General features: G+C 39.0%; 1 protein-coding gene and 1 long non-coding RNA gene across 3 annotated transcripts; both read left to right on the forward strand.

Moving 5' to 3' along the window:
- The first annotated feature begins 1,506 nt into the window (after positions 1-1,506).
- Positions 1,507-5,054, forward strand: LOC109424984 (uncharacterized). Its single transcript, XR_003898337.2, has 4 exons — positions 1,507-1,726; positions 1,789-1,952; positions 2,177-2,369; positions 4,937-5,054. It is a non-coding gene; the product is annotated as an uncharacterized LOC109424984 (long non-coding RNA).
- Positions 5,055-10,154: 5,100 nt separating this feature from the next.
- On the forward strand, positions 10,155-11,487 carry LOC115268786 (uncharacterized). Of its 2 annotated transcripts, XM_029876951.2 has the most exons (4): positions 10,155-10,391; positions 10,455-10,650; positions 10,712-10,871; positions 10,929-11,487. In XM_029876951.2, exons 1-4 carry the CDS (start codon positions 10,378-10,380, stop codon positions 11,405-11,407), a joined length of 849 nt encoding a protein of 282 aa, XP_029732811.2. In that variant the 5' UTR covers positions 10,155-10,377; the 3' UTR covers positions 11,408-11,487. The 2 variants fall into 2 exon arrangements, with proteins under 2 accessions (XP_029732811.2, XP_029732810.2); XM_029876950.2 differs by having other exon boundaries at positions 10,155-10,650.
- Positions 11,488-11,727: the final 240 nt, after the last annotated feature.

The following is an 11,727-nucleotide window of genomic DNA, read 5'->3' on the forward strand; positions in this document are numbered from 1 at the left end:
TCCCTCCCCCACGTAACAACTTTTGTAAGGAAACTTTTGGAATTTTGTATGGAGCGTAACACAGAGCTAGACCCCCTCCCTACCCCTTTAGCGTTACGTAATATTTGAACGAACCCTAAGGCAATCCATGGCGACTTTCCGCGATGGGGGTGACAGCCAAAAATGTAAACACAGTGTGAATACAACCTAACAAAGTTTCGTCAAGTGTCGTCGGTGCTTAACAAATTCCTTTATGTTCAACTGTCACCCCGATCATCGGATGTCAAAAATACATGGTAAACAAAAGAAATCAGCTGATCGCATCTGTCTCATGGATAGCCTTATTGTAATCAGTTGGTTGCAGCTGATTCTGTGTAATATTCACATTTGCTCGATGTGAATATTACACAGATACAACGGAAACGAGAATCGTTACGGTTTTTCTGTGTAATGTTGAGCCAGATGTAATTCTACGCAAATTCGGTGTGATATTGTGTATTCAGTTCAAAGTTGGATTATCCCGACTGTTTGTGAAACTGTTCAGAACAGTCGTCGAATATCGAGGGGGTTCTTGATGTATTCTATAGAAATCGATCAATCAGTAAATTAGTTTCGAGCACATCATTATTTCAAACATTCAGGTCTTCAAGAACTTCAAACATAGGTAATTACCTTGGTTATTATGTAAATTGCCTTTACTATACCTTATTTTAGAAAATACACAACATTTATCGCGGAAAAAATATCCTCATAAATTTATTCATTGATAAACATTGCATCTGAACACCCCCTGACTTCCGCGCCAAAAAGCTGGCGGCTTGGCTGCCGGCAACAGCTGATCAAAGAATCAGTTGGCGCCCGATCAGCTGTCCTTGTTTCACCAATTGAATGTTTTTAGATACGCGTTTGCGCGCGAGATCTTTCTCGCTCGTTTTTGCTGTCAAATCCGTCAGCGACCGTTCACCGACCGTTTGAAACGTCGACTGTTTCAAACGGTCGTGAACAGTTTGGAACTGGACGGTCAATAGTACATCTGAAAAAAATGATTACATAGGTTTTTTGTTACATAGGTCCAATTACATCGAGGCGGATTACAATATTTTTTGCTGTGTATGATAAATAGTTGCTTTTATGTCGCAGAATGTGAGATTCAACGCAGCTGACTATAAATTATGGTATAAGCAATCTATACCAAGTGGTGACATTATATTATACTGTGCAAGTATTGTTGAATGATATGGAGATGGGAGTTCGGAAGTAATGGCGGCAATATTAACTCACCTTATATCATACTGTTTGTGCTTATTTCGTGCAACACACTTACACGCGTGCGTTTCATTATATGTTACTGCCCAAGTAACCACAAGCATTATATCATTGCACGAATTAGACTGAATATCAACCTTTGCAATGCGAAATGCAGTAATTCCACACTTGTCATGCAATAATCCTTTAGATTGGCATTATCAATGTAATGATGCATTGCATTTTTCTTTACATTAGGGTTCATTAAATGCGAAGGGGTGACACTCGGATATTTTGAGTTTAATCTTTTTTGAATCTTTTTGAATCATTCGGGATCATTTCGAATCCCGCCAAATCAAATCATATTGAAAAGTGAGGAAACTTTTGCTTCAGTGTGCTAAGAGCACCTGTCAAAGCGACTAGATTCGCGCGCGGACAAAGTTTACGAAACGTAAAAAAAAAACACGAACGGCAATTTTGAGGGCATTTCAATTACCTAAATGTAAGTATTTTCATTAAAATATGAGAAATTTCGCTGCTAATTAACATTAACATTTATTCTAGGCATGCAGGAGTGCTCCAAATGGAAGTACTCCACGTCGGTCGGATACTATCTACGCCAGGGAAACGCACCGGAGGCTGATTGGAAACTTCAAGGTTTGACCGGAATAAATGGTGTGATTGGGTGTGGGGATCAACTTTTTGGAGTCGTCGACCTCCACCTGCAGGTATGTATATTATGCATTTTTTTATTTAGCATTGCATTATTATTATATCAAAGATGGACCAACAATTCTTTGCCATAACACTCGGTTAGTGGCTGCTGTCTTCCATCCTCGGTTTCGACCCACATTTGCCAGACCATTCTGCACCAGGTCCATCCACCTTGCACGCTGCTCTTGCTTGTTATCCGGCATTCTCCCAACATGCCCTGCCCATCGTATCTTTTCAGTTCTTGACTCCTGGGGATCATCCTTCACCGCCACACACCGTTCTTCTGCATCTGCACATCGCCGAAGATCGTCCTTAGCAAGCGTCGCTCGAAAGCTCCAAATGTTTGCAGGTCCTCCTCGTGCATGGAATTTGCCTCGAGTCGGTATAGGACAACCGGTCTAATAAGTATTTTTGTTGAAGGATGAATCTAGGTAAGCAAAACACTTTTCTTAATGAAGCAGACGCTTGTCTCTTAGACTTATTTTCTTAGCGTAATCATGATTGCTGTAAGAGAATTGAACTCCTTATTTTTTTTAAATAATAGCGTAGTATAAGGGAACTAGTATTGAATAATGTTCCAAATTCCGCGCAAATTGTTTACCACAAAGCTTTGAAAATGTATGCTTCAAAAATGGGATTGCACCATTTGTGTGCTTAAGATTTGTCCAATAACCTACTTAAAAAAATATTTACCTTAAAATTTTTGCTGCTATTTTCCTATTGTTGCGGTAGTGTTCCTATCCTCCAAAATCCCATATGAATTCAATGGCATACCGCAACATTAGGAACAAATACCTCATCATTAGGAACACAATGTTCTTTCAGATAAAAACGAATGAAATGCTCAAAGATATACCTATTTTGTATTTTTCCGTCGATAAAGGATAGATTTTATCATTATGAATTTAATCCATGTAACTTCAACCTACAATTCAATAGCTGTTTGTTCCCAAATATCTATCCATAAGTAACTGGAATAAGGGTATTAGTGGTATTAGGGTTTGTAACATGGCAACTTCCGGTAGCAATTAACGAATTACTCCGTTACCACGCAACGCAACGTAAGTTCATTCCTTGTCAAATATTTGACCCTGTGTGTACTTATAACCTTAGTGTAGAAGGTGGTAGAGGTTCCGATTTTATTCAGACCTAACAAAAAAGGTAGGGGTAGGCGGGGCAATATGGACACCCTAAGGTTTTTGTCAACTTTACCTAGCAAGATGTCAAAAGAGTTTAGTTTTTTGATACATGTATCCTTTTAAAGTCTATTTGGCATCTATTGCATAAGAATGCTCACGAAGAAAAATGATTTATCCACTTCAAAATTGTTATGAAAAATGTTAGTTTTTCATAACCGTCTTCAAGCATACGGGGCAGAATGGACACCCTCATGGGGCAATATGGACACCATGAGACTTTTACGAATTTCGTACATTATTTACACCTACAAAGTCATTTTATTACAAAACAACTATTATGGATGAATAATACGCCGAAGTAGTTCATTTTTGTTCAGTTAATTTAAATTCAGGCGGTTTGGATAAAGCTTCGTTTTTGTCGGCATGTACAGCTGTGCCTAGAACAACTATTTTCCACTGCTGTCGTTTTTTGACCAATTTGTTTCACCCTATGTCTACTGTAGTGAACATTTAACCGAAAATATACCGAAATCGAAGAATTTGGTTGGTTTGTGATTTAGGTTATATTTTCCCTTGCCGCTTCTTTCAAAAATGTGAGTGTCCATTTTGCCCCGGCAGCAGAAGATATTTTCAAACTTAATTTTTGATATAACAAAGAAGAAAATATAAACATGTTGAGCATTTAGATACAGCAAAACTACTTGCATGTGTTCTAGAAATATCAGGTTTTAATCGACCTGCAATAAATTAATCACTAAATCTTATTTTAGATGGTGTGAAAATTATAATTTCCATGCACAAAAAATGGAGGACGCAACTTTTTCGTGTAAAATCATGTATAATTTAAATTTTGAATGTTTCTTTCCTGAAACTACGTTTTAGACAAATAGACTATATTCTCCATTCACTAAAAGTTCAAAAAAGTTCGCATATTTCAAAATATTGAGGGTGTCCATTCTGCCCCGGGTGTCCATATTTCCCCGCCTACCCCTATTATTCTCTTTTTACATGTTGATGCCAACATATTCCTAATAAACTATTGGTGTTTAACCCTTTATAAGGCAGTGGCAACCATATTGCCACCTACTGTTTTTATTTTTTTTCTGTTTTATAACAATTTATTTTGAACTTCTTTTTTGGTTTACGCAAAATTGGGATTACTAACAACGCCTGGTATTTTTTTGGTACTAAATAAGCTTGAACAACAATTTGGGATCCATTTATAGTCTCAAAAAAGGCCAAATTTGACAGCGTGAAGAAAGTTAGCTCAAACTTATTGTAAAACTATAGATTTGGTAAATATTTTAAGAAATAATCAAATTATGGGTTAATATGAGCTGAACTACACAGTTCATATTATGGGTTAAGCCCTAATCCACTCTAAAATCTCTTTTCCGGCTTTTTGGCGAATTCAAAAGAAGAAAAGTACCGTAAACGGGCAGTGGCAAGAATATTGCCACCAGCGCTGGTGGCCTAAATGGGCAGTGGCAACTATATTGTTACCTAGATTTTTGAGAGTTTCTGTCAAACAAAAATTGTTTTGTATATGTTATCATTTGTATAATTATTTCCATAATAGTATACTTTTTTTTTTTTTTATCTGTATTAACGAGATTTTTAGCCCTGGGCTAGTTCATCTCGGGACCCACGCTTTACTTCCCTTCCGAAGGAAGAACTCACATTTTGTAAGTTTGTCGGGAGTGGGATTCGATCCCAGGTCCTCGGCGTGATAGTCAAGTGTTCTAACCATCCAACCAGATCCGCTCCGCCAATAATATACTTTGACAACTCTACTAGTTTTCTCGGCCTTATAAAGGGTTAACCAAAATCTGTATGTTCGTTTTAAACATCCGTTTCAGGCACTTCTGTCAGCTATGGCTAGCTAGCACCTGGAGCTGTTACTTCACCGGTATCATCTGTTAAATGCTTTGTATGTTTTTTTTTTGTTTTCGTGTAATATTAATTAAAAAAATGGTGGGTGGGGTGTTTTGTTCTACTCTCTAAGTCATCCGAAATCACATCGGGATTCTTATAAGCAAGGGGTATTTTATTGAATCAAGCCGGACCTTTCAGTTGTGCTATTATTCTCAGAATGTCGGCTCTCCGAATATCGTTTTTCCGAACACCGATTCCCAGAATGGCACTTTCCTTAGAGTGATTCAATTTCCAGAATTATATGTTATGTACCCTTCTTCATTCTATAGGCGGTAACTTTCATCTTCATCGGTGACTTTATGCTCTTCAGGCCTTAAAAAATAACTGCTGAATAAAGAGTAACAATATTACTCATTCTTTTCATTGCTGTGTGTACTCTTTATAATTGCATTGTCCCTAATAACCTTTCAGTTTATGGTCGGTTTACTCTCAATAGGATTATGAACAAGAACGGGAAAATGAAGCATTCAGGAAACTGGCGTTCAGGAAAAATAGCACAATTCTCACCTTCACCTCTTGCAACTCGTAGTGTTCAAAAATAAATAAGGACTTTAATTTATAAAACGGAAATGTTTGCAAGACTATGAAAATAAGACACAGTTAAAATTTAACCAGCCTTGATCTGTTGTTAAGATCATTTTATTTAAAGTCTATAATCACATAGAAATGTGACAAAGTATCAGGTACTAAAAGCTGAACTTAAAATAAAATTGTAAGTGTAATTTCCACATGGCTTAGTTAAAAAAAACATAATTTCATAAGAAAGTACATATGTGTTTTGCTACAGTAGTATTATTGATAAACATTCTTGCAAAGTATAAGAAGATTGAAAAATAAAATAAATTCATAAATTCAGTCATGTAGAATCTCGAGAAATTAATGTTTAGTAGTGTTTAACGAAAACCGCTTCAGTTACATAATAACGTTTTGTATAATGTTGTCTTTTACCTAAATTGTAGAAAAGCAATTCAAATTTGTGCAAAAATCTGATAAAGATGTTGTTGAAAATCGTTGCCCGTTTTATAAATTGAAAAGTTCTTTACTATATTGTATAGGATAGAAGGCCAACAATTGAAATAATTAATCAGAATATCAAAGCGGCAGTCTGAAGTCTGATCGTAAACCACCAGAGGACATCATACATCATGCGGGTAAGTATATAAACTTGAATTAATTTACCTAGTTTAATCGGTAAACGTTTAATGTTACATAAAGGTAATCAACAAACTTACTCTTTGAAAACGACAAAAAAATTTCTTGATGTTATTCTTAATTATATTGCTAAGAAGGTTCACCAAACTTCTACGCAGTTATTCTTCCTAGTAGTCAGAGCTTGTCGTTAATAAGGTACACCAAGTCCTCTGAAGTCGCTTGGTGACGCATAATACACCTTTTTCAAAAATGTATTCTTTACGTAGTTATTTGTAAGAGCTTGTCGTCAATAAGGCTCACCAAGTCCTCTGAAGTCGCTTGGTAACGCACAATACATCTTCAAAAATGTATTCTCTACGCAGTTATTCTTCCTAGTAGCCAGAGCTTGTCGTTAATAAGGTTCACCAAGTCCTCTGAAGTCGCTTGGTGACGCACAATAATTATTCCTCCTACTGAACAGATCTTGTCGTGTAGAAGGTTCACCAAGTCCTCTCTAGTTGTTGGTGAAGCAAAACGCATCTACGTATAAAACGGATTGATCCTCATAGGTATTCCTCCTACTAAACACAGATCTTGTCGTGTAGAAGGTTCACCAAGTCCTCTCTAAATGTTGGTGAAGCAAAACACATCTACGTTGAAAACGGATTGATCCTCATAGTTATTCCTCCTAGTGAACAGATCTTGTCGTGTAGAAGGTTCACCAAGTCCTCTCTAGTTGTTGGTGAAGCAAAACACATCTACGTTTAGAGCGGATTGATTCTCATAGTTATGCCTCTTACTGAACAGATCTTGTCGTGTAGAAGGTTCACCAAGTCCTCTCTAAATATTGGTGAAGCAAAACACATCTACGTTTAAAACGGATTGATCCTCATAGTTATTCCTCCTACTGAACAGATCTTGTCGTGTAGAAGGTTCACCAAGTCCTCTCTACTTGTTGGTGAAGCAAAGCACATCTACGTTGAAAACGGATTGATCCTCATTGTTATTCCTCCTACTGAACAGATCTTGTCGTGTAGAAGGTTCACCAAGTCCTCTCTACTTGTTGGTGAAGCAAAGCACATCTACGTTGAAAACGGATTGATCCTCATTGTTATTCCTCCTACTGAACAGATCTTGTCGTGTAGAAGGTTCACCAAGTCCTCTCTAGTTGTTGGTGAAGCAAAACACATCTACGTTTAAAACGGATTGATCCTCATAGTTATTCCTCTTACTGAGCAGATCTTGTCGTGTAGAAGGTTCACCAAGTCCTCTCTAGTTGTTGGTGAAGCAAAACACATCTACGTTGATAACGGATTGATCCTCATAGTTATTCCTCCTACTGAACAGATCTTGTCGTGTAGAAAGTTCACCAAGTCCTCTCTACTTGTTGGTGAAGCAAAACACATCTACGTTGAAAACGGATTGATTCTCATAGTTATTCCTCCTACTGAACAGATCTTGTCGTGTAGAAGGTTCACCAAGTCCTCTCTAGTTGTTGGTGAAGCAAAACACGTCTACGTTTAAAACGGATTGATCCTCATAGTTATTCCTCCTACTGAGCAGATCTTGTCGTGTAGAAGGTTCACCAAGTCCTCTCTAGTTGTTGGTGAAGCAAAACACATCTACGTTGAAAACGGATTGATCCTCATAGTTATTCCTGCTACTGAACAGATCTTGTCGTGTAGAAGGTTCACCAAGTCCTCTCTACTTGTTGGTGAAGCAAAACACATCTACGTTGAAAACGGATTGATCCTCATAATTATTCCTCCTACTGAACAGATCTTGTCGTGTAGAAGGTTCACCAAGTCCTCTCTACTTGTTGGTGAAGCAAAACACATCTACGTTGAAAACGGATTGATCCTCATAGTTATTCCTCCTACTGAACAGATCTTGTCGTGTAGAAGGTTCACCAAGTCCTCTCTACTTGTTGGTGAAGCAAAACACATCTACGTTGAAAACGGATTGATCCTCATAATTATTCCTCCTACTGAACAGATCTTGTCGTGTAGAAGGTTCACCAAGTCCTCTCTACTTGTTGGTGAAGCAAAACACATCTACGTTGAAAACGGATTGATCCTCATAGTTATTCCTCCTACTGAGCAGATCTTGTCGTGTAGAAGGTTCACCAAGTCCTCTCTACTTGTTGGTGAAGCAAAATACATCTACGTATAAAACGGATTGATCCTCATAGTTATTCCTCCTACTGAACAGATCTTGTCGTGTAGAAGGTTCACCAAGTCCTCTCTAGTTGTTGGTGAAGCAAAACACATCTACGTATAAAACGGATTGATCCTCATAGTTATTCCTCCTACTGAACAGATCTTGTCGTGTAGAAAGTTCACCAAGTCCTCTCTACTTGTTGGTGAAGCAAAACACATCTACGTTGAAAACGGATTGATCCTCATAGTTATTCCTCCTACTGAGCAGGTCTTGTCGTGTAGAAGGTTCACCAAGTCCTCTCTAGTTGTTGGTGAAGCAAAACACATCTACGTATAAAACGGATTGATCCTCATAGTTATTCCTCCTACTGAACAGATCTTGTCGTGTAGAAGGTTCACCAAGTCCTCTCTAGTTGTTGGTGAAGCAAAACACATCTACGTTGAAAACGGATTGATCCTCATAGTTATTCCTGCTACTGAACAGATCTTGTCGTGTAGAAGGTTCACCAAGTCCTCTCTAGTTGTTGGTGAAGCAAAACACATCTACGTTTAAAGCGGATTGATTCTCATAGTTATTCCTCTTACTGAACAGATCTTGTCGTGTAGAAGGTTCACCAAGTCCTCTCTAGTTGTTGGTGAAGCAAAACACATCTACGTATAAAACGGATTGATCCTCATAGTTATTCCTCCTACTGAACAGATCTTGTCGTGTAGAAGTCCTCTCTAAATGTTGGTGAAGCAAAACACATCTACGTTTAAAACGGATTGATCCTCATAGTTATTCCTTCTACTGAACAGATCTTGTCGTGTAGAAGGTTCACCAAGTCCTCTCTACTTGTTGGTGAAGCAAAACACATCTACGTTGAAAACGGATTGATCCTCATAGTTATTCCTCCTACTGAGCAGATCTTGTCGTGTAGAAGGTTCACCAAGTCCTCTCTAGTTGTTGGTGAAGCAAAACACATCTACGTATAAAACGGATTGATCCTCATAGTTATTCCTCCTACTGAACAGATCTTGTCGTGTAGAAGGTTCACCAAGTCCTCTCTACTTGTTGGTGAAGCAAAACACATTTACGTTTAAAACGGATTGATCCTCATAGTTATTCCTCCTACTAAACAGATCTTGTCGTGTAGAAGGTTCAATTCTTTCTGAGCTTATCCTAATGCAGTAAGTGCGCTAAATGGAATGGGTAGAGATAACTAGATATAGTGTTTCTTTCAAACAAAAGTGGTTTCATACATTAAAATTTAATTATGTGTGAAATCATTAATTTATTCTATCATATTGGATGGCTATTGTGAAGCTGATTACGGCAGAAACTGTTGGGCTGGTCATAATACATGGATGCCTTAATAACAACAGGAAAACTACAGGTCACCTCCGGAGTGATGCGGGCATATTCCCCATGATTCGTAGGTATGTTGCTTAAAGTTTGGTCAACGTTTCACTGCACCGTTTTACTGATCCGCCTTCGACGCGCGTGAGCTCCTCCTTTTCCGGGTTTTCCGGCATGTATCTCCTTTTGCTTGATCCGTGGTTGTTTTGACTGATACACTCCCTTTTTGCATTTCCGACATCTTACTTCAATTCGGTAATTTTAGATGTCGGACCTTCTCGGCTAGTGGCAGCGCAGAAAATGTTGACGACGGACGGACATTTAGGCTTATTCTGCGCGGCGTGTGAGGTGAGACGGACGGTTTCGTCTCACGTGACGTGAGACGACTAATGTAAATCAAATGGGGCGAGTCGACTTTTGTCACCTCATTCGACTCGTCTCACCTCACACGCCGCGCAGAATAAGCCTGATTGATTCGCCGCGCGCGATGCACTTTTGCATGGATTGATTCACGTTTATTCTGCTCGGCGTGTGACGTGACAAAAGTCGAGTCGTATGTGTCACGCGATTCCCGTAGGCGAAAGCGGTGACAAGAGTCGATGTGAATGAACACCAATGAACTCTCACCGCATTCCGACAGTCGACTTGTATCGACAAATGTCGCGCACGGGTGACGTTTTCGCGTGAGAATTGTCGCTACCTCAGAAGGAGTCGAGAGCGTTCAAACAACGCAAAAATGGAGGTGAAACGGTAAGTGTTTTATTTCTTTAATGCCTGAGTAAGATTATTTTTCATGAAAATCGTGTATTTTAGTGTACGCGTGACCAATCGCAAACAGTTTGAGCATCTGGTAAGCAGGATGGAAGCGCATCCGACGGTGGCAAAGGGCCTAAAATTCAGTGAAGCATCTGGAGTAAGCCAAGATGCTTTCGTTTCAGTTTGGAAGGAGTTAGCTGCCGGATTAAACAGCCTGGGTCCCCCGATCCGAACGGTGAAGGATTGGCAAAAGGTTTGTGTTATAAAGTCTCTGAAGGTATGTGTGATTTAAGTTGATTATTTCTTATTTAAAGGTTTGGACCGACTACAAGCTGAAAGTCAAACATAAACTGGCCCACAACAAACGGGAGGTCAATGCGACTGGGGGTGGACCCAACAATATGAAAGTGCTGTCGCCATGCGAGGAGGCAGTTGTGGAAATGCTTTCTCTGGACAAAACGGTAAACCATTCCGGTAAGCTTTTTTTTTTCCTTTATTTAGAACAATAAATTTACTTAAGTAATACTACAGGATCAGCATTTGGTCTACCTCGTCGTCCACCGCCATCGGCTTCTCCGCTTGTCAGCCAACCAAGTTTGCATCCTTCACCGCCCGGATCCCCGCTACTATCAAGTACCATGCGGCAACAGGCAATTTCGGCAGATGAAGCGGATCAGGTCGAGTGCGACCGTGGAATCCGAGATGAAGGTATTGAGAATAGCCACAGTCCTGCGAGACGCAAACGAAAGCAGTCAAATACTCGGGATGTTCGACACGAGCTATTGATGGAGCAAACAAAATGCATGCAGAAGATTGTCGAGCATACTGGAGACTGTGCGCGATACGCACGTAAAATGTGTAAGCTTCGGGAGGAAGAGGTAAAAAATCGGAAGGAATACTTGTTGCAGAAGGAAAAGGACAGGAAAGCTGACCTGGAGTACAAAATAGAACTGCTGCAGTATAAGAAGAAGAAACTTGACATCCTAGAGCGTCAGTATCGAAAGAAGTAAGGAACTCGCATTTGTTATGTTTTTCTTTCAAAAATACACAATTTTATGAAATATAAGGAATAATACTGTTGGCAAAATTATTTAATACTACATGAAAAAAACGCACAGAGATGGAGATCTTGAGAAAAAGATGAAAATATAGCAAGAACGAAGGTAATACTTATATCAGAAAAACAATCTTAGATAAAAAAACCCTTTTAGAATCGATTACGGAAAATTTTAGAAGGACTTCTCCAGCTCCACCAGAGATCCTTCATATAATTCCTCCAATTTACATTCCTGAACCGCTCCGTGGAACTCTCCTGGTTTTGTTAATCCTT

This window comes from Aedes albopictus, chromosome 2, assembly GCF_035046485.1.
Source record: "Aedes albopictus strain Foshan chromosome 2, AalbF5, whole genome shotgun sequence".
In the NCBI taxonomy this organism is placed as follows: domain Eukaryota; kingdom Metazoa; phylum Arthropoda; class Insecta; order Diptera; family Culicidae; genus Aedes; species Aedes albopictus.